At 55.6% G+C, this 22474-nt stretch overlaps 1 protein-coding gene across 1 annotated transcript; it reads right to left on the reverse strand.

Moving 5' to 3' along the window:
• Positions 1-2479: 2479 nt before the first annotated feature.
• Positions 2480-20670, reverse strand: BPIFB2 (BPI fold containing family B member 2). Its single transcript, XM_059133751.1, has 15 exons — positions 20562-20670; positions 18198-18291; positions 16515-16619; positions 15480-15626; positions 13807-13867; positions 12252-12312; positions 7746-7837; positions 7316-7501; positions 7059-7112; positions 6326-6496; positions 5704-5771; positions 5478-5523; positions 4718-4781; positions 4335-4411; positions 2480-2751 (listed from the first exon to the last, which is right to left on the reverse strand). The coding sequence occupies exons 1-15, from the start codon at positions 20668-20670 to the stop codon at positions 2710-2712; spliced, it is 1377 nt and encodes a 458-aa protein (XP_058989734.1). The 3' UTR covers positions 2480-2709.
• Between the last annotated feature and the right edge of the window lie 1804 nt (positions 20671-22474).

The raw sequence follows: 22474 nt of genomic DNA on the forward strand, positions 1-22474 counted from the left end.
AGTGTGGAAGGCAGGTCCCCCGCTGACCCAGGGGGATGAGACAGGAAGGGAAACAAGGAGTTGACGTTAGTGCCGAAGACTCGTGGAGCAGAGGGTATTACAGTTGATGCCCGAGGAGCAAGCAGAGCCCCTGCTCAAGGTGTTCCAGGCCGGTGTCGGCAAGTGCAAAGGCCTGGCAGACATTGCCGGACCTGCCGGAGATGCACAGGAGACACAAGGAGCTAATGGCCCCACACGGGATCCTCAGAGGGACCCTCCTGGAGGGAATGCCGGGAGTTGGTGAATAGCCACTGAGCTTCTCTCCGGGTCCAAACCCAGGACAATGAGGGCAGGGGGATCCCAGGGCAGCACCCACACCGGCCACAGAGCTGGGGCTGGAACCCGGGCTTGGCTGTCCAGCCTCTCGTGTGCTTTCCATGATGCCATGATGGTCTCAAGGGGGACCCCTTGAGAGTGATGGAGAGTCCCGGGGTGCTGCTAGAGGACGGAGGTTTTCTTCATCCACCCCACAGGGAGCCTGGAGCTCTGGAAGACGGAGTTGGCTACTGTGCTCAGTGTGCACTGGGGTTCCTGAGGCCGGAGGGGGTGAGAGCCTGCCTGATTCAGCGGGACGGAAGCCAGTTTGGGACAGGAGGAGAGAAGGTCCCAGGTCAGCCCAGTCAGGCTCCATCCTGATCTGAGCCCTGAGCTGGAGGAGCCAGTCCGCAGATAGCATCGTTTTATCCCTGCTGATCCGCCCCTGACGGGCAGATGGACACACAAACCTCACCTCCTCCTCCCGGGGGCAAATCTCCCCCTCACACACACCATGTGCCTCCCAGCAGCCGGCCCTCCCTGTCTCTCCCCTGGGCCATCCTGGGTACTGTGGGGAGAGCCAGGAAGCAAGGAAGGACATGGTGGGGGGGGGGGAGGCTGGAGAAACCCCCTGGCTAAGATGTCCTGGGAGAGAAGGAGCCAAGGCAAAGACTTAGAGGGCAAGTGTGCAAGGTGTGTGTGCAAGGTGGGGATGGATCTGTGGAGGGGCCAGACCTGAGCGGGTCAGTGACCTTCTGAACACACCTACACTCTCCTATGATAAATGAGGGAATTCAACGCATCCCCGTCAGAGTGAGGGTGATGCTGACTTTTCTCAGCGGTGGGTGGTCGGATCCCTGCACTGACCGCTTCCTGCATGGACCCTGGATCCCAACCCCACAATCTGTTCCTAAGTTATTACCTTCCTCTCCTGGCTGGGTCTGTATCTTAGAATTTTATCTTTCTCCTATTCTAAATCACCCAGCCTTGGGCTAAGCCTGTATTAAGTCCCAATAAAAGTAGGATTAATGAATGAATTAACTAAGCAACCTAATGAAAGAAAAGTTGTGCTCTCCTGAAGACAGTCACGAGGTTGGATGTTACAGCCGCGCCTCTCCCCCTTCTCAGCACTGCTCACACCTGCCACCCGCCATCCAGACTCTGGGTTTGTCCAGGCCCCTCAGCCTGCCACACCAAGACTTCAGGGTGAACCCGTAAGCCTTAGAGGGAGACAGGCTAGTGTCCCACTGTCCCAAAGCCCTTGCTCACTGAGGGTTGGAATTCAGGCACCTTTCACCCCCCGAGAAACATAAACAGAACGTGAAGCCTGTATATCTAGGCAGGAAGGAACACTCTGTCTGTCTAAGAGCTTAGGTTATCAAGGGGAAAAATATACATGGTTTTTGCCTGTCACGGTTTGCGTCCCTTGTCTTCCCTAGGCCATCTGGTCGTGCTGACCCGCAGGGTTCAGAGAGCTTGTAGAGGTAAGGAGTGAGACTGGCTTGTGGGGCCACAGCCCCAGGAAGCAGGCCCCCTCCTTCCTACAGACATTTGCCTGTGGTCCAAGTAAGGCCAAGACAGAGAGGCTGTCTAAGAAGGCAGTGCACTCCCTGTCACCTGAGGCTTGTGACCCCAGGGCAAGCCCCAGATGTGGGGGTGGAGGGTGGGGAGTGGGACTGGACATCTTATTCTTGGAGCTCAGGAAGGCTTGGGCTTAGGCATCTGCTGTCAAATCCTGCTCTGAGACCCGCCATGTGGCTCTCCTGGCTGGGCCTCAGTCTTCACCTCTGCCACATGGAACCCCACAAGCCTGCCTGCCTTGTAGGGCTTCTCTGAGGTTCTAGAAACAAGACGGGGTGTGACACTGTAGAAGGGGGACGCCACCAGTTGAGGACAAGACGTGTCAAAGGTCACCGTGGTATTGGTAACTTCCAGCCATTCTGCTGCTCTCCAAGGGCCCCCTTTCAAAATCCAAGCTTCCCTGGGCAAGCAGGAGAGAGAGGCAACAGATCTGGTCCGCAGAGACCTGGTAACATGCTCTTCTTCTGCAGGTGGCTTTGGTGGCTCCAGGGACAAACAGGACCCAAGAACCGGATGGAGGCGGCTAGCCTCAGGTTTGTGCCAAGTTCACCAGGCCTGGCTGGAAGTTGTGGCTCAAGAGGAAATGTTTAATGCGAGAGGGGGCAGGTCAGTACAGCCTGGAGGAGCAGAGCGACCTACTGCTCACATCCCAGGAGGGGGAGGGAAGGTGGGGGCAGAAGGAGGGCAGGGGAGCGAAGTGGGGAGGGAAAGGGTAGGAGGGCAGGGAGGGGTGCTCAGGCATTCAGAGAAGATGGAGCGGCCTGGCTAGGTCATCCAGCTCGCTGGTGATGGCTCAGCGTGGCTTTGCCTCGGTTTCCTCCTGGGGGTCCCCCCTCAGCGCTGGTATAAGAGTCCGCTGGATACCACAACGTAGCCCTGGAGGGCAAAGAAAACCGTGGGCCAGGCTGGAGGCCACCTGAGGACTAATAGGACCCCCAGCTGCCCTATCAGCCTGGCTTTGAGCTCACGCTCTGCCACTCTTGCTGGGTATGTCCTGAGGACAGTCCTTTGCCTCTTTCAGCCTCAGTTTCCTGCTGTCCCTGCAAGCCCACAATGGGGACACAGCCAGAGCACAGGGGCAGATCCCGCAGTGACACAATCTGGTGGGCTTGGCGGGGACCAGCGCTGTGTTAGGACTGGGAGTCCGAACACTGAGCGTCTTCTCTGGGTGCAAGTCTCCCCAGCAGAGCCAGGAACCTCACACATGTCCTCTGCTCTCTACACAGCACTGCAGAAACGTGTTCAGGGCCTGCTGATCATCCATTCATCCATTCATTCATTCATTCATTCAACAAATCTTCATTGAGCCTCTGCTCTAAGCCAAGCCTCTGACCTAAGTTAAGCCCTGTGCCATCTGCTAGGAACAAGGCAGACCCAGCCCTGCCCATGAGTAGCTCATGGTCCAATACCATAACCGTTATTAAATTAGAACCAATTAAAATTAAATAAAATTTACAATTCAGCTTCATAGCTTCATTAGCCACATTTCAATTGCCCAACAAGCCTCCCTGGTGGTCTAGTGGTTAGGATTCGGCGCTCTCAATTGCCCAACAGCCCCCTGGGCCCAGTGGCTGACCATGGCTACTGCACTGGACTGTGCAGACTTCCATCTTCACAGAACATTGTTTTGGACAGTGCTGGTCTAGAGACCTTTGACTTTGGACTCAGTTGGCTGGACTTCTGAGTACCAGGCTGGGTCAGCCCCCGACCATGCCTGTTTGCGAGAGTCTTGGGGAATTCCCACTAACAGCCCAGGCTCCAACATATGCCTACTGTTGCTTTTTTACAGGGTGGAGGGCAGGTCCCTCAAGGGATTTGGGACCATAGTTCTTAAGTAAGCAGGGCATCATAGCTGGAAAAACATCAGTGGGTCCCTCTTGGAGGATCTGAATAACATGCAGATGTTGGGCATGTGGGACCTTGGCTAAACTTCCTGTCCTATGCGTGTCTTGTTGAGTGAATAGAATCTTTTTTTTGATCCCAGGAGAAACAGAAAGAAGTTGTAAGGTCTCACCCTGGGCAGTGGTGACTGAACTTCCCCTGGGCCCACAACTTCTCACCACAGATAGTGATTTCAGAAGGGTCGGGAAGGCCCCCATCCCCCATCCCCCATCCAGCCTGCAGGGGGTTGTGTACAAAGCCAGACACCAAAGGGCTGTGCCCACCCTAGGGCACAGATCACAGGTTGACGGAAGCTGCCGAACGTGGCCTGGCATGATATCTGACGAGGACTAAAGGGTTGGCGAGCCCTTTGCCCCAGTGTCTCTGGACTTCCTAAATTTTCCATCTCGTAACAGCTAACAATTCATGGCATGGTCTCAGCAGGAAGAGCGGACACTCCCAGGCCTGGCTAAGCCTGTGACCCCACTGCTGGTACTGGCGGGGAGGGAGGACAAGAGGTAGTCCTGCCTCCCCAAGCCCAGCCTTCCCCTGAGGGTGGAGAAAACCCAAAGACGCACCTCGTAGACGAAGACCTCAGAGTTGACATAGCGAAGGTTGACGACCTTGGGGAGGGCAATCCCCATGCCCAGGAGAGCTGCAGGAGGGGAAGGAGAAACTGAGCTCAACCCACCAGGAGCCCCGCTGGGAGCCAGCCCCATGTGAGGTCCTCGTGTGCACTGTGACACAGAGCCCCCCATGTGGCCAGGGAGGGGGGGTCATCATTATTATACTCACTCTACAGAAGGGAAACCTGAGGTTTAGGGAGGAGAAAAAACTGAAAAACTCCCACCCTCTTCACCTCTGAGCCCGGGAGGTGGGAAGGTGCCCGGAAGGGAACGTGGGGCCATAGTGTGTCAGGAGGGGACCCCGGGGAACCACCAGCGTGGGGGGCAGGGCTCACCATTGAGGTGATTGAGCAGGGGCTTCTGGAACAGGGTGTCCATGAGCGGGCGCACTTGGTTTGTCTGTAGCCATGTCATCAGAAAATGCGGGGGCCATTGGCCCGCTCCAGTGAGGGGCCAGGAGAGATGGACAGATGGGCGACGCGTGATCACACAGACAGACACAGACAGACACACAAAAAGCAGAGACACAGGTCGGGAGAGGAGAGCAGGTCACCCCTGTCCTGCCTTCAAGCAGAGTCCAGCTACCCCTTCTGGGAGGAGACAGAGGCCAGCACTGGCCTGACAGATGCCACACGGCCGACAGGTGGCTGGTAGACTGCCCAATGCCAGGTGCCCAGCCACCTTGCTAGTGCTGACCAATGGATGATGGACTGATGGTGGGTGGCCTTAGGGACTGAGAGGCTGGCCAGTGAAGGGCTGCTTGGTGGCTAAGGACCCAGCTGCATCACGTGGCCGAAGGAGCAGCTAGCCCCGTGGGACACTGGCTTGTCAGATTTACCAATACACTCCGAGATTCTTGGACTGACCAGTCATCACCCACCTGGCAGGGACAAGTTGGCCGACTGACCGACCCCACTGAGGAACCAAAGCTGACCGGCCGACTGACGGCTGACAGCCCATCTGATGGGTGAACCCTCGACTGACCACTGTTACCGAGCACCCTGGGAGGAAGCTTTATCATGGTGTGCTAGCACATGGCTTCAAGGCCTGTCCTACACAGGGAGGGGTCTCTGGAGATCCCAGCCCCACACTCACATCAATGAAGCCCACATTGGAGGAGGCCACGGTAAGCTGGATATCCCTGAAAACGAAACAGGAGGGTCAGGGCTGGGGCCTAGATCTCCCTTTTCACCACACCACACGTGCTGCCTCCCAGGCTCTTCTGACTGACGCTGTGACAGGTGACACTATGATGCGTGGCTGCAGGCCCACTGCACAGAGGAACACACTGAGGCTGCTGGACCCAGGAGGCCTTGCTTACCCCAGCACAGATGTGGTCCCCTGAAGCTTCACATTGGACATGTAGAGCTGGAGGCTTAAGTTCACAACCTGGGCATGAAGGGAGAGCAAGGTCAGAGAACACAGAGGAGCCCTCAGGAGGCCACCGGCTCTCACCCTGACCAATTCAGGTGTTCAAGGAGCATCCGTATGTGCCAGTCCCTGCACACAGCACAATGTGAACGAGACAGACCAGGGCTCTGCCCTTGGGAACCCTCCCAGGCCAGGAGAGGAGATGAACAGTGACCAGAGTAACCAGACAGGGTCCTTAGGAGCGGGTGCCTGGAAGTGGTAGCATGGAGGGGGTGAGGGGCTAATGGGACCATCTTTCTCAGGGTGGTCCAAGAAGGCTGCCCTGAAAAAGGCCGCAACATTTAAGCTGAGATGGAAAGATGAAGAGAAGCTAGCCATGCCAAGGGCTAGGGGAAGAGTGTCCTAGGCGCAGGGTCCAACAGCACGTGCAAAGGGCCTGTGGCAGGAATGTCATGGCAGAGAGAAGGAACAGCAAGGACACCACTGTGGATAGAGCAGAGCAAGTGAGGAAAGTGGGGCAGGAAGTGAGATCTTGGGAGTCACAGCCAGCCCCACCAGCCCACCTCACTCACCACATTGAAGGAGAAGAGGGACCGGAAAGCCGAGTTGGAGGCCACAGCCTGGACCTCCACGAAGGGCTGCAGCTGAATTGTGGCATTGGTGGTATGAAGTGTGGCCACGGGTGTGGCACCCAGCCGCACCTTGAGTGCCACGGGCATGGGCTCAGGGAACTGGCGGGCCACCTGGGGGAATGGAGGAGGAGAGAGGGAGGAGTGCACCTAGGGGCAAAGTCTGGGTGGCTCTCTGTGCATCGTGCCTCAGACGCTGATCAAGCCACCGATCATACGCGACTGGGCCACAGAGGTGTGTCCCCCTCAGGCCCCTGCCCTCAGGGGCACCCAGCCTGAGCGGGGTGGCAGGCATGAAGACGGGCACAGCCTGTGTGATCTGTGCCAGGAGGGACAGTAGCTCAGGGGCTGTGGGAGCTCAAAGAGGCTCCTGGACCAGACTGGGGGTTGGGTCCTCCCCTAGGAAGCCTTCAGTGGGCTTGGTCTTGAAGATGGAGAAAGAGAAAGAGAAGCAGAAAGGGCCCTTCAGGCAGACGGCAGCGCTTGGACAAAGGCACAGAAAGAGGGGAATGGCGGGGGTGAGGGGGAGCATCCCTGGGGTGGGGAAGGCACAGAGGTAAGGACAGAAGCTGAAGCCCACGGGGGACAGATCCCAGCCAGCGCAGGCCCCCAGTCAGAGAACCTCCCACCCCAGTCCCGGGTCTCAGTCCCTGAAATGACTAAAAATGTCACCAACCTCAGGGATGAGCTGGCCCAGAACGGACGTGTTCAGCAGATTGTCCTCCGACTTCTGAAATCAGCCCCCACGTCCCGACAGGGTTTAGGGCAGCCACTCCTCAAGCTCAAACATCTCTTGCCTCCCCTCGGCCCCCTTTCCACCTTTTCAACAGCCACCCTGTGTCCCCAGAACTCGGGCAACCCCACCCACAGATCTGGGCTGGGCCACAGGGCACGCCTGTCCCCCGCGCTCGGGGCAGTGGGTCCGACCCTCACCAGCTGCCCCGTGATGTCCAGGTTGAGGGCACCAGCCTTCTGCAGCAGCAGGAGGGCAGAGTCGAAGAGGTCCTGGGAGAGGCCCACGGTTGCCATGGCACCAGTGGCCCCCACATGAGTGGGCAGCACAAAGTGGGTGGCTTCCACGGGCAGGACGATGGGCTTACCCAGGAGGAAGAGAATGGCCTGTGGGGCGGTGAGTGGCGAAAGGGAGAGAAGCGGTCGCCTCAGTAGGGTGACAGTTCCGTCCCCAACCCTGGGCTCTCAGACGCCCCCCACCCGACTGGCCTCACACCCGTGTCCGCCTCTAAATGCCATTCCACCTCCTGTCCCTTCAACACCCCTGCTCCTCTAGGAATGTCCCAGGACCCCAAGGACTCCAGAGGCAACAAGCCCCCCACCAACTCTGGGCAGACAAGGCAGCACTTACACAGACGTCCAAGGAAATGTAGTCCTCAGTGACAGTGGGTGCATTGATCATGGAGTAGCGGATCTGGGACTCCGGACCCACAGGGGTGAGGCCTCAATAAGAGCAGGTTAAAAAGAAAAGATGGTACACTTAGCCTTCTCCACCAAAGCCTCACTGATCCAGAAAACTCCATTATCGGACAACTTTGGTTAGCCAGACCCAGGCCAAGGAACAGAAAAGGAAAAAAAGGCCTCTGAGTAAGGGACCTTCAGTTGCAAAACTCACACACCCAGGAATCAGCCACTCGGTGCCTACGGACTCTTGTTAAGACAGTACTAACAGTTAGGGTTTTTGTTTTCCTAATCAGTGGAAGATGAGAGACACGGAATTAGAAGGAAGGAAAAAAGCAAGAAGGACCCACAGAAAAAGAATGGCGCTCACACGTATGCAGGCCTGGACATTTGACCAACACTGTCCCATTCAGTCATCACCGTGATCCTGTAAGATTAGGGGCCCATTTTACACACACACACACACACACACACACACACACACACACACGGGTGCGCACGCGCACGCACACTTTGATGAGTTCAGTTGTGCCCAGGGTCATGTATCTGGTCTCCTTGGCTGTAAAACCACATTCTCTCTCCACCTAATCACACAGTCCTCCTACAGAAACCCAAAGTCACGCACCCCTGGAGCCATGCAGTGCAGAAGCACGGAGCAGGGGCTCCCCAAGACACCCTCAGGGAGCCCTTCGGGGAGGCACAGAAGAGAGTCCAGTTCCTATAGGGCAAGTTTCCCCCAAAGCTCAGCATATTTTTTTTTTTAAGATTTTATTTATCCATTTGACAGACAGAGATCACAAGGAGGCAGAGAGGCAGGCAGAGAGAGAAAGGTGGAAGCAGGCTCCCCACTGAACAGAGAGCCGGACGCGGGGCTCCATCCCAGGACCCCTGAGATCATGCCCTGAGCCAAAGGCAGAGACTTAACCCACTGAGCCACCCAGGTACCTCGCTCAACATATTCTGATTGGGAAGGTTGCAAAGGACAAGTGCCTTGTGGGAACCATATCCCTGGAAGCGGTGAGGCTAGCCAGTGTGGCAGATGAAGGCTCAGCCCCATGGTCAGGAAAGCCCAGCTTTTCCAAATGACCAAGGGTGTGTGCATGCACACACACACATCAGATTTCTGCTGGATTTTCTATGTCTCTTCTGGATTTAATTTTATCTCCTCTAATGTTTTGGTAATTTCTTGTGATAAAAGCAATACACTATGATTCATTTCTACAGCTCAGTAGGCTGTCAAAGATTGGGGTGGTGGCAGCAGGGGACAGCTCAGAGGGACTTGAGGGGCTGGTGAGATGTTCTGTATCTCGAGTTTGGTGGTGGTCCCATAACTGTGACTCAGAGGACAGGACATGAAAAAGAATACAGGACTCCGTGTTTTTAAAATGAATAAAAACATGAAAAATTTAAAAATAATACATATTCACTGTGAACATATAGACATTTTTTGAAGGATGGAAAAAAAATATAGCCCAAAATCTCAAATTTATTTTTTTCAGTATTTTCTTCCGCAGAGACAAAGGGCCTCCCGTCTGTACCTCCCTCAGTAAAGCTGCAATGAAGCTGGGTGTCGCTTCGGGTCCTTCTCTGTTTTCTTTACAGAGTGCCATTATAGCTTAGTTAAGGGCACAGCTCTCAAGGCGGACTGCCTCAGTTTCTTCATCTGTAAAATGGCGCTAATGACACTATAGGAAATACTGGCGCTCATTATACTGTATTTTGCCAGGCATGTTGCTAGGTGATTGAATGGCCTTTTAAGTTGTGCTTTTTAGTGACTTCTGCCAGCCCACACTCTAGGTACCCATAACTCATATATACAATCCCTGAGGCCTGAAAGCCTAGATTTCCTTTACTAGATTGTTTTCAGTTCCTCAAAGAAAAGAGTAAGAGCCGGTCTTTGCTGGGAACCCAGTTACAAGACGTCCTGATGGAGATCGCCACACTGAGGAAGAAGGGAGGGACAAATGTTTATTGAGCCTGTTGTCCTCCAGGCCCTTCACCTGGCTGTCTGGTAGCAGCACATGGGAGAAATGGGAATTCTGAGCCCATTTTTTTTGGATTGAAATAGGCTCAGAGAGATGGAGTGACTTCACTAAGATCACACAGCAATGGAGCCACAAGGCCAGAATTTAACTTTATATCCTCCGATTCCAGATCCTTTCTCCTTGCCCTCTTGGTGCCTCCTGTTAAGGTAATAGACAGGTTGTGGCACTGAGGGGAGTGGGTATCATGAAGGAATGTTCCCTGAGGGGACTGTGAGGTGGGCCATGAAATGTGGGCAGGGCAGTGGCTGGACATGAGAGCAGGAGAAAACCAGCGCAAGTCTGTCAGTGGGTGACTCTCACACCACACTGAGGATTTTAGGCTCAGAGCCTGCAACTCCCCATCTATTAATCAGGGATACTGATGCCATCTCATGGGACTGTTGTTAGAAGTTGGCACAAGAAAGCCAAAGCTAGCTTGATGTGAAAAGATTCACTACAGAACCCAACACAGATAAATGTGGACGCTGCCGGCCGTCCCTCCCAGCTGAAGAGCAGCATGGCCCCTGCCTCCTGTCCCCACACACCCATTCCCGTGCACCTGTCCCACGCTGTATCACCGTCAGATGTAAATTCCTGGCACAAAGGAAAACCGACCAATTGCCAAGTGCAGCTCACAGCAGTCGATAGCTCTGGAGTTTCCAAAATCAGTGATGGTGACCCAGGGAAAGTGCTAGAATCCCAGGCAAAGCCGTCAGATAGAAGAAAGTGTGGTTCAAACAGGAGCATCTTCAGATAGGTGTGTGGGGAAACAGGAAAGCCTGGATTCTACTCAGAGCTCCCCGAGCACATGTTACCTCCCAAATCAACAAAGAAAGCATTTTTGGCTGGTTTGGGGACAGGCAGGGGGTCACCAGTGTCGTTGTTAATGTTGATGAGTACTACTGAAAAGAAGACAAGGCTGTGGTATATGTATACAATAGAACACTATGCAGCCATCAAAAGAAATGAAATCCTGCCATTGGCAATGACATGGATGGAACTAGAGGGTATTATGCTGAGCGACATAAGTCAATCAGAGAAAGACAATTGTCATACGATCTCTCTTATATGAGGAATTTGAGAGGTAGGGTGGTGGGTCATGGGGGTAGGGAAAGAAAAAATGAAACAAGATGGGATCGGGAGGGAGACAAACCATAAGAGACTCTTAATCTCATAAAACAAACTGAAGGTTGCTGGGGGGAGGAGGGGAGGGAGAGGGTGGTTGGGTTACGGACATTGGGGAGGGTTATGTGCTACGGTGAGTGCTGTGAAGTGTGTAAGCGTGATGATTCACAGACCTGTACCTCTGGGGCAAATAATACACTATATGTTAATACAAATACATAAAAAATAAAAAGAAGAAGATGAGGCTGGCCTGCTTTCGTAGCTTTTAGCTTCATATTGTGAGATGAAGTCCTGATCGAGCCTTGTTTAGGCCACCACCAAGGCCACGCTTCTGTGTGGACCGTGTGTGGTAGCTATGAACCTGGGGACCCAGCCTGCAGCCGGGGAGGAAGGCATGGGCGGTGGTAGGGAGGCGACTGATGAGTAGTGCGGGTTGGCCCAAGTATAGCCCAGCTCCTGCCCATCAGGGAGGACACAGGCACAGACCCCTTAGTTTCCAAGAGCCCCTCGGGGGGAGTGAGCCCCAGTTGCACACCACAGTGCCTGCTTCCAAGCACACCCTCCTTCTCTGTGCTGCTGGGTGCCTTCCCCACCCGAGTCCCGAGGACCCGCCGCATCCGAGCCTCTTACGTCCACATTTTGTCTCGGGGTCTCCTTGTGGGGGGATTAGCCTACAGGGCTTTCTCCTAGTATATGCCTCATCCCTCGTCCGCCTTGGATAGGAAGATCCCCGGGAAGACCAGAGGCCGACTACTAGCCTGACAGCAGGTGGAGAGGAGGGAGAGGCTTGCCTCTGGGTGGGGGGCGTGGCCCCTGAGAAGGGGAGTGGGGGCGGGGACACTTGCAAGTAGATGAGCCTGAGTTCTGCTGAGCACACACTGAGTCAGAGGAGCCCATGAGACCTCCAGGAGAAGGGGTACAGCAGGAAATGGAATGTGAGAGCCTGAGCCCCAGAGTGCAGGGGGAGAGCCCGCCAGACACTGTGGGAGATGTGGGAGCAAAGTCAGGGGAGGATGGGGTCTCTGAGTCTCCAGGCAGGGGAGGAGAGAGCTGCAAATGGAATGAACTACACACACACAGACACACAGACACACACACGCTTGCACACTTGCACGCACACACTAAACATTGGAAGACTCGATTCAAGAATTCGGAAATTCCTTGAGTTCATCAAGAATTGTTCAGTCATCTTATGATTGCTCTCCCAGAGGTCAACCCTGACTAGGGGGGATCTTTGAAGAGTCTTGGGGGTCCCAGCAGGGCTCAGGGGCCCCAGTCTCCCCTCCCCTCCGGCTCCCAGGTCTTACCAATTAAAGTTCCCAGGTGGACGTTAAGGCCTTGCACCAGGTTAGAGACGCTCAGGCACAGCTGGGGCAAGACAGAAGGGGAGGCTGGTGAGGAAGGCTCTGGGGCTGGCGGGGTGAGGCCGGGAGAGTCTAGGGTCCTAGTCCTAGGCCTGGCATCTCTCCCTTCCTCCACCATCTAGCCAGCATCTTCCAGCACCTCTCCTGGGCCCTGAGAATTCAGAGAAGCTAGGGCCCATGGGCATGCAGAAAAGAACAGGAGCAGGGGGCCACACCCAAGGGGGTCACAGCTGGGCCAGGACAACTGAGGCAGGGAGCCTGCTGCACTGGGACCCAGAGGGCCAGCGGAGGGGAAGTGCTACAGGCAGGGAAGGCAGGCGGTGGTCAGTGAGCAAGACTGGAGTTCTCCCGGGTACGGTGGGCAGCCTGAGAAGAATATTAAGCTGGGGTCAGTATGATCGAAGGTGGGACTTCAAGAGGAGTGACTACAAGGCCAAGGGTGGTCACAGCCCAGTGTAGGCAGAACTGAGGAGGCTGGGCCAGGGGAGGCCAGGCAGCAGAGGAGAGGGCCAGGTCAGGCTGAGCTGCCTTCAACCCTCCGGCCTCAGTCTTCTCATCTGCAGGATGGGAATGCTGGGGCCCACCCCGATGGGTATGGGACAGCATCAGGTGGGTGGATCTGAGGCTGTAGGGACCGAATCAGCAGATGGGGTGGGGTGGGAAGGGGCAGAGATGAACAAGCGGCTCCCCAACTTCCCCCAGCAGTGGGACCCTAGCCCGAGGGGCACCATCTCTCACTCTGCCAAACTGTTCTAAACTCCTCCCAGATGTTAATGTGCCCCACCTCTCAACCACTCCAGGTTGGGGGGGGGGGGGCATGCCCAGGAAGGGAAGTTTACTCTCTGCAGCACAGGTGTGGAATTGGGGGTGGAGGGAGGTTCGGTGACTCGTCCAAATGTCCCAGCTGGGAAGGTGTGGAGCAGGATTCAAAACCAAGCCACCCCCGGCTCCAGTGCCCACGCTCTTGTCCACTTTCATTTTGTCTCTTTCAGGGGCCATGGGGCCCCTGAAAGCACTGCCTCCCCCCCAGCCTCCAGCATGAGACTGGGGCTGGCCCAGAGCCTGAGCCTCCCTCCGCTGCAGTGCTCCCCCCAACCCCGAACCTGACCTTATTTGGGCCTCTTCATCACTGCCCTGGACCCTCACCCCAGCCTCTCTCTACCCTCATGGGACAACGGAGAAACAGGGCACCTGGGTGGCTCAGTCGGCTAAGCATCTGACTTCAGCTCAGGTCGCATTCTGAGGGTCCTGGGATGAAGCCCTGCATCATCAGGTTCCCTGCTCAGTGGGCGGGGGAGGGGGGCTCTGCTTGTTCCTTTCTTTCTGCCCCTCCCCTTGCTTCTGTTGTTTCTTTCTCAAATAAATAAATTAGATCTTTCTTAAAAAAATTTAAAAAGCAGTAAGAATCGCAACCTCTCCCATGGCTACAATCCCCCGTTCATCCACCACATCTTTTGAGGTTAGAAGGTCCTCCGTCCCAGGAGAGCTGGTCCTTTACCTTATTCCGCAGCACAGTTGTGATGTGCTTCTGCACCGGCACCAGCAGCCCCAGCGCCACACTGAGAGAGAGAGAGAACGAGAGAGAGGAGGTGTTCCTAAGCTCCGGGTCACGCATTCAGGCCCATTTCTCTTGGCAGAGCCACCGTCGGAGACAGAAGTGTCTTCTCCCCTAAGCCAGGGGGCCAGGAGCCCCATTCCACACCTTGCCAAGTGCCAGACACAGTACCAGCACCACTATCCCCACAGATGAGGAAGCCGAGCCTCAAAGAAGAGGTTACTGGTTTTGGGACTTGGAAGTGGCCAAAAGTGATGATGAGGCCAGGCTTAGGAGAGACAGAGAAGATGTTGCAAAGGCCAGACTCAGCCACATTCCCGGCCGGAGGGCTTCATGGCCGCTCTGAGCCCGGTAAGCTACGGTGCTCCCTGCTTAGGCTCCAGTTCTCTGTGACACACCCAGTAAAGCCCCTTCCTGATTCTGCACCTCAGTTTCCCCTCTGAACAATGGGAGATGCATGTGAGTGGTTTCTCAGCAGGGATCCATAGCAAACCACGGTTCCTTGGGGTTCCTTGAAGTTTTTATTTAAATTTCAGTTAATTAAGCATCTGTTTCTTGGTTTGCCTCTCTCTCTCTCTCTCTCTCTTTTTTCCCCTTTGTGCCTCTGTTTTGTTTTTTAAATTCGACATATGAGTGAAATCATATACTATTCATCTTTCTCTGACTGATTTATCTCTTTTAGCATTATACTCTCGAGCTCCAACCGTGTCATTGCAAATGATAAGATTTCATCCTTTTTTATGGCTGAGTAAATTTCCATTGTGTGTGTGTGTGTATGACTGTGTGTATCACCATTGAATTATCCATTCATAAGTGTTGATCCAAGCTGCAGCCCAAGCTCCCTGACTGTGCCTCAGAGGAGGTGGGGAGACGGCAGCTGAGTTTTTAATGCCGTTAACTTCTGGGCTTCCCTTTCCATGAGCAGCCGCTGCCCATGAGGATGGAGAGGGCCACAGGACATGAGCATGGGGGGATTGATGCCCAGCCCCCTCTGGGGGAAAGGCCAGCTCCAAATGCCCACCTAGCTGACGTGTGAAAGGAGGCGAGTCAGGCTACCGGGTCTCAAACGCGCTCCACCGTTCGCCAGTGGTATAAACTTAGGCAAGTCACTTACCTATTCTGTGCCTCCATTTGTAAAATGGAGGGAATCCTTACGTCTTCCTGGCTGAGCTACTGTGGTGTAGCAAAGGGCTTAGAACCTGCTCTGCACACAACAAACAGGGGCTCCAGAGGTGGGAGCCACGGATTTGACTCACAGTGAAATTGACAGGTTGACGGGTCCCAGCCCCCTGGACCTCAGAATCCCCATCCCTGCAGGGAGGGACAGCCCCTGAGGCCCGCAGTGGCCGCATCAGGCCAGCATCCTCCCTGAGTACTACGGCAATGGCTGGTGCGCCACGGGCTGCTGGGTGGGGGCGGGGCACTGGGGGTGCGGGAGAGGGGACAAGTCCCTCTCCTTCCCTGAGCCTCAGTGTCCTCAACCATAAAACAGGTGTGATCCTGGGGATCTCTCAGGCCCCTCGTGGCACCTGGGTGAAGGCTGGAGTAGGAAGCTCAAGAAATGGCACCACAGCCTTGGGGATGGACCCTGCAGCCCAGCCCCACCAGGCACTCACCCGGCGCTGCCCTCAAACACAGGGGCGTTGTTGAAGAGTGGGAAGCAGGCAGAGATGCTGACCACGGGGGTCCCGATGGAGCCTTGGGCTACGCGGGCATCAGCCAGCAGTACCACAGGCAGCGTCATTTCCAGGGGCTCGGGGACTCTGCGGGACACCCATTCCTGAGCCCCAGAGGCATCACCCAGCACAGCCCACCCTGAAAACTCCGCCCCCCAGTCCTCTCCCCCAGTCTGGGCCTGCCCTCCACTTGACACAGGCAAGACCCCCACTCAGCATGACATGGCCTCCCCGGGGGCAGGCTCAGGGACCTCCAAACTCCACTCAAGGTGACGGACATTGCAGCAGATGGGTGTGAACTCTGGCTCCCAAAACCCTCTCCCTGTGACACCCTGGGCCGGCCACTTCCCATCCTGAGTCTCAGTTTCCTCTTCTGTCGAATGAACATGAGAGTGATGGCCCCTCTCTCTCAGCTGTGCTGAGCTTGCTATGAGGTAGCCTCGTGAGTGGAGCCTGGCCCCCAGCCAGCGCTCACACAATGGCGTGTCAGCACAGACGAGTTCAAATCGAAGAGATCCCTTTGGAGGCCCAGGCGATCTTTTGGAAATCAGACACATACAAAGTGACTGGGACACAGGAATAATTCTAATAACGACATTTACTGAGCACAGACTCTGTGGCTCGCACTGTGGAAGGGGGGTTGTGATTTTAACTACAGCATGGAGCCATTCCCTGTGTTCCCCAGCACCGTGCTGCGGTTCCCTCCCACTTCACAGAGCGGGAGACTGAGGTCCGCAGGGGTGAACACTGAGGGCTGCAGGGGTGAACCCGCTGCCCAGCACGGCTGCAGAGCAGGGCCTAGGATCTTGAATTCTCACTGTCTCATGCCTCCACGGGAGGGGGGGACAGAGCACCAGACAAGGAGTGGAAGGCTTGAGTATAGGACCTGGGAGTTGCTCGTCCCTCTCCCCTCACTCTGTCCCTTGGAGCTTCCCTGAAAATCCCTCTGCCCAACCCACCAGGAGATTCACTCACCGGAAGACCTTGAAAGTAAAATTGGCTGCCACCAACATGCGTACCCCAAAATTGGCAATGAATTTCAGGTCGAATTGGGACACACGGACATTCGAAATCTGGATCCTACAGGGTGGACACGTGGCTCCCATTAAACCTTGAAATCAACTCCAAGGTGGCTGTTACAAGCCATATCCCCACTGTTGAGGTTGCAAGGAGGAACTCTGACTATTGGAACCGTGGGATGAGGAAAAGGTAGTGAGTTCTCCACCGTAGGGGGCATGTAAGTCCTGTGGTTGTTGGACAACCAGTTGGCAGGGAAAGGGTGCAGAGAGGATTCCCACCCTGATACAGGGATGGTGCGAGATGAGTCTTGGAGGGATTTTAGTTTCTGACAGAGTTTGGGAAAGCTTGGAAGGTGGGATCCATGGAAGACAGAAATCCCCTTTGCAGCATTCTCGTCAACAGCTTCAGCTGGCAGCCCTCCAGGGACGGGAAACTCATTCCTTTCAAAGCTGCCTATGCTGATTGCTAAGTACTTTCTAAGTAACTTTTCCTTTTTTTCCTAAATGAGTCATCTTTTCCCCTATACCATAGGTGGGGGTGGGAACTGACATGACAAAATGATATAAATTTGAAAAGTCACATCAGAACTCCACCCTCCAGGCGCCTGGATGGCTCAGTGGGTTAAGCCTCTGCCTTCGGCTCAGGTCATGATCTCAGGGTCCTGGGATCGAGGCCCACATCGGGCTCTCTGCTCAACAGGGAGACTGCTTCCTCCTACCCCTGCCTACTTCACTGCCTGCTTGTGATCCTTCTCTCTCTGTGTCAAATAAATAAATAAAATCTTTTTTTAAAAAATTATCCACCTTCATACGCTCTCACTGTTGGCACTTGGTGGACATTTTTCTGGGACTCTCTCTGGGACACAGGCTGACCTAGATCCTGCTTCTGTTTGCTCGACAGACCCCTTTGGATAGAGTCCCACTTCTGCTAGCAAGCACACTCGGTGCTGTGGGTCAACAGTCACGTGGGACCAAGCCTGAAACACTGAGTAATCCTTGACTGTCGGGTGTGTCCGTTGTCATCCTGGTTCACCATCCGCAAGAGCTGTGCTCCATTCCTACCCTCGGGTCCCCGCCCCTGGGGGTCTCCACCCCAGCTTTTGGTTGGTCCGCCCAGTGTCTGAATGTTTTAAAGGTTTTTAAATTAGTTGTCATCATTCAGAACTTGGTAGATTTTAAATATATATATGACTTCTCTTGGGAACCCAGAGACCCAACAATAGTGAGTCTGTTCCCACGTGGCTGGGGACAACTCCCTCAGCCCTTGGATCTGAGTCCGAGATGGCCCCCATCTCCCTTGGCCTTTGAGTCTCTGTGGGGGGTGCTTAGGCTCCAATTTGTGTCTAAATTTAGTGTCTCGTTTTTGGAAAAAGTAGCCAAGGGTCCTGCCAGCCCTGGGGACCCAAGAGCTACAGTCTTGTGCCCTGGAGGCAAGATTAATTCAAAGGCACCAGGCTCCCCCTGCCCCCAAGTCTCCATCTCCGTCTCACCTCCTTGATCATCTGTGACCACTCACGTAAGGGGTGGGAGGGAAGGCCTCATCCAGCTGTTGGGAAACGCTCCCTCCTATGTGGGGTACTCATCATGGGGAGGTGGGCAGCAGGCTGAAGCATTTTCCCCCCTAGGTGGGAGCACTCACCTGGTGGGCTGGTGCACCTCTCCATTCCAGTCCAAGAAATACGGGACCGTGACCTTCAGGGCCTGCTGGAGAGGGGCTCTGCCGATTTCTGACACTGTGGGGCCAGAGCAGGATAAGGTCAGGCTGTCCGCCAGGGCCACCAAGCAAAGCCACACGACCCTTCACCATCTGCCCCTCATCTTGGGCGGGGAGGGTACAGAGGCTGGAAGGGTCACCCTGGCCCTTGGATGGGGACGGGGCGGGAGTAACAGCAGGGTTCCCGGGAGGCCATCACAGGGACATCACTCCCACTCGGCTTCTGCCTTTCCAAATCTTACTTGTCTGCCCCGCTCCTCAAACACAAGAGCATCCTTTGCTCTTTTGTGAGACTCTGATCCAATCCCATCTCTTCAGGAGCCTTCCCCAAGTCCCCAAGCAGAAGGAGCATTTCCCAGTAGAGGGGGGCAGAAGATGGGGGTGCTATTCTGAAGGCCAGAGTTTGAGGACTCTGGAGTCCCTCAGATCCTGGGTACCAATCCCAGCTCTGCTACTCACTACTGATGTGGCTGCTCTGTGCCTCAGTTTCCCCTTCTGTAAACTTCCAGTGATTTGATGGTGCCCATCCCATAGTGTCTCCTTAAAGCCTCAGGGCACAGTGGATGCTGGCTGTTACTGTCGCTATTTACTGTGTAATAATAACGACTGTCTCTTCTCTAGCTCCCCCTTTGGGCTAAGCACTGTTCTGAGAGATGTAGCTGCGACCCTGTGCCTGGTTTACCGAGAGGTGAAGACACCCGGCAAAGGTGAAGTTGGATAGGCGGAGGCGCCCCGCGCCTGAGCCCTGGACTTCCTCACACACCTGTGCTTCTAGGCGAGGGAGGTGCTAACTAAGCAATTTAACACGAGTGGAACGAAGACAAGGGGTGACGGGGTGGGAAGGAAGCACCAAATGAAGAGTCCAGAGCCCTGAACTTCACTAAGACTCACTATGGGAACCGGCGAGTCACTGCACCTCTCTGGGCCTTAGTTTGCTTAGAACCTGGAGCAGGGAGCCCGTGGTCTCTATGTTGTCGATAGCCCTCCCCAGCCTGGGCTTCTGTGGCTAAACCAAGACTCACACCCAAGCCCCTGGACTCCACTGACAGTGCTCCCCTAACACAGGGCTTCAAGTCTAGGACTTGAGAGATGGGATTGGAAAAATGCTGTTGAAGAAGCCACCCAGCCCCACCTTAGAAAGAGGTGTGTGCGGCCTGGGCCTCCCGCTGGATTTCCACCAAGAACATAGGCAGGTGCACCTGGGATGGCTCGCTGGAGACAAAAGAGCCTCAGAGAGGACGGACAGAGGGAGGCTGGCCAGCGGAAGGCAGAAGGCCTTGTGTCCCTGCCTGTCGCTTCCGTGAATGGCACCATGTGCCAGACATGGACTAACATGGGTCACTAACACGGGTCACTGACTCCCCTTCACTGCCTGCCTCTCTGCCCGGATACAAGGTCCTGGAGGCTGTGTGTGCGCCACAGGGATGCTGCTGCCTCAGTGCTCCGTGGCCTGGGCCACCAAAAGCCTCTTCTGCGGGCTGACTTGAGTGCCTCACCCTGTAATCTGAGTTTGATCCGGTCTTGGGGGAAGTGGCTTCTGATTTCTCACCCCTGACCCAACTTTGGTGGGATCCTGGTGGCAACCGGGGGAAGCTTTTGTCCCTCCCTGGATCTAAGTTTTCTCATCGTGCCTTCCTCCGGGGACTGGGCAGGTCTTAGAAGGAAGGATGGGGCAGTGTCATAGGATAGAGACCTTGCCCGAGGGGGCCCAGAGAAGGGCTGGTCTTCTCCCTGTGACCCGACAGAGATCTAGGTCCGGGGCACTCCCTCCTGGCCTGTGCTAGACCCTTCCCCCATCATGCATGTGCACACACCAACCCTGCCGGGCACACACGCGTGGACACCCCCAGGGAATGTGGCCACACCCGTATACACACACCCAGACACATACCATGGCATGGTGGACATGGTTAGACCCCTCCCCGACACTCAAGGACACACATGGGCACATCCCCATGAATTTGCACTTGTACCCAGACAACACGAGCAAGAGTAGTCAGTCAAACCAAGCCATGCCCACACCACAGAGACACGTGAGCACAACCACCCACGCACGCCAGCACAGGGGACGTGACCATGCTCCCATGCGGGCATTCACTTCGTGTTTGCCGAGTGGCACTTTGTCAGATCTTGTCTGGGGGCCAGGGACACAACAGCACATAAGATAAAATCCAGGTCCTCATGGGGCTTTTGGGGTCACGGACACACATACACATACACACACCCTTGAGGCCATATCCATGCCCTCGCTCAGACACCCAGGGCACAGGCGAGCGGCATGTCTCTTACCGTAGCCCAGCACGGCCTTGTTGAGTCTGATCACGGTGCCCGGCAGGGAAGTGCCAACCACCGGCAGCAGCAGCGCTAGCAGCAGACCCAGCCCGTGCGCCCGAGCCATGGCTGTCCTGGCTACTGTCCCCTGAGATCTGTGGGCTGGGGTGGGGACAATATCAGAGAGCTTATCCACGACGTGCCCCCACTCCAGGCTGCTTGAACCCCACCCCCACTTGGAGGTCGCAATGCCTGCATGGTGATACCAGCCCTGTCTGAGAACCCCCACGTCAGTGCCACGTCTCTGCATCAAGAAAGATCGCCCACCCTGCCTGCTTCCTCAGGAACCCCAGGGAGATTCGGTCTGGAAGTGAGACCCGAGACTCAGAGAAGATGGGACCTTGCCTGAGGCCACAGAGCAAACTAGAGCCAGCTGTAGGATGAGGTTCCTGGGGAGGTAGGCTGAGAGCCGCTTCCTGCCCTGAGGAGAGAGCCCAGGCCCACCACCCCAAGGCCTGGGGCTATGTTTCCTGATGCCGGGGGCCCAGCCCATGTGACAGCCCCTCCTAGTGTCCCCGTGGTTCAAACCCACCCAGAGGAGGACCCAGGGGAGCTCTGATCTTCGTCTCATCCTATACCAGGTGAGGAATGTCCTAAAAGCGGACCTCTGCCTCCCCTCCCCCCCAACCCTTCCAACCCAGCCCAGCCTGGTAGGCAGGTCTGCGTCTGACTCAGGTGTGAGGGCCCAGTGCTGAGATGGGCTAGTGGAGGCCCAGCAAAGTGGCACTTGCCCAAAGTCCTCAAATAAGACCAGGAATGGACCCTTCTGTAGAAGGCGGTCTTAAGTAGTATTCCCATTGAACAGATGGGGAAGTCGAGGCTCCTTCCTGGAGGAGTGCCAGCCACATCCCCATTCCTACCTCAGGTGGTTTCCTGGGACAGGTGGATTCTCAGCCCCAGCCAAGGCCTCCTGAGCCCCCTGGCAGGTGCGTAAGCTGCTTTATGAAGCTCCTGGGTGTGCAGGACCCGCTGCAAAGGGACCCAGGGAGGGGCGGGTTTGCTTGTGGTTGCGAGTGTTTTCCCTGCAAACATGGCCTTTGTCAAAATGTTTCATCCTTATATGTGTGATGGGCCTGCCACGTAACCAGACTGCTGCCAACGGCTACAAGACCCTGGGGATGGGCCACTCTGGGGCCTCCTAGGCCAGGAGATCTGCGGAAAGAGGCCTGCTCTTTGGGGGTCCCCCTCATCACCCCAACCAGGCCTGGCCTGGCTCCAGAGGACATGGCTGCCCCAGGCCAGGGGGCTAACTCACTAACCTCTCCAGCCTGGTGCCTCTAAGCAGTCAGAAACGTGACCCTTTTAGGAGGAACAGGAGGCTAACTGAGCCCTAGTCCCAGCCACTGACTGAGCCCTGCCCCTGGTCACACACTGAGCCCTGACTCAAAGGGCAACAGACGAGAGGGTTGTCTATGTGTTTGTGCATTTACTGTGCACAGAAAGGAATAGCGTAATGGCAGGGAGAGCCCGTCTGTCCCTCTGCATGGCTCAGCTGGAGCATAGGCACAAAGGGACTTGGAGCCTTCCCCCCCTTCCAGAGCACTTCATGGCTCCCACCGACTCCATATAGCCCCTACGCCAGGCCCAGAGGCCACGCCCATCCTGTGTTGGATCCCCACTAGGGTCCACAGAACTGCCAGGGACCACAGACACCAGCAAGCCCTCCCCTCAGAGCACGGAGCCCCCCTGCCCAGTGCTCCTTCACACCCTACTCCTGGCCTCCTGGCCCTCCCCGTGGCTGGGGCAAACAGCAGGCTCAGTGGGAAAGAGCACAAATATTGACCAAAGCCACTCTTGGTATTTGCTCTTGGCATGAATACTTCCTCTTCCTCGACATATCCAGTGTGGGGCGCAGTGACTGACAGCCCGCG

Source organism: Mustela lutreola, chromosome 9 (genome assembly GCF_030435805.1).
Source record: "Mustela lutreola isolate mMusLut2 chromosome 9, mMusLut2.pri, whole genome shotgun sequence".
NCBI lineage: Eukaryota > Metazoa > Chordata > Mammalia > Carnivora > Mustelidae > Mustela > Mustela lutreola.

What these genes read in the sequence shown, in the direction of transcription:
- BPIFB2 (XM_059133751.1), bottom strand. Translation starts at nt 20,670, where the DNA reads ATGGCTCGGGCGCACGGGCTGGGTCTGCTGCTAGCGCTGCTGCTGCCG. An exon ending in TTTACTTTCAAGGTCTTCCG is followed by an intron (nt 15,627 to 16,514) that starts GTGAGTGAATCT and finishes GGTGTCCCGCAG; the next exon opens with AGTCCCCGAGCCCCTGGAAA. An exon ending in TGGGCCAGCTCATCCCTGAG is followed by an intron (nt 6,497 to 7,058) that starts GTTGGTGACATT and finishes CCATTCCCCCAG; the next exon opens with GTGGCCCGCCAGTTCCCTGA.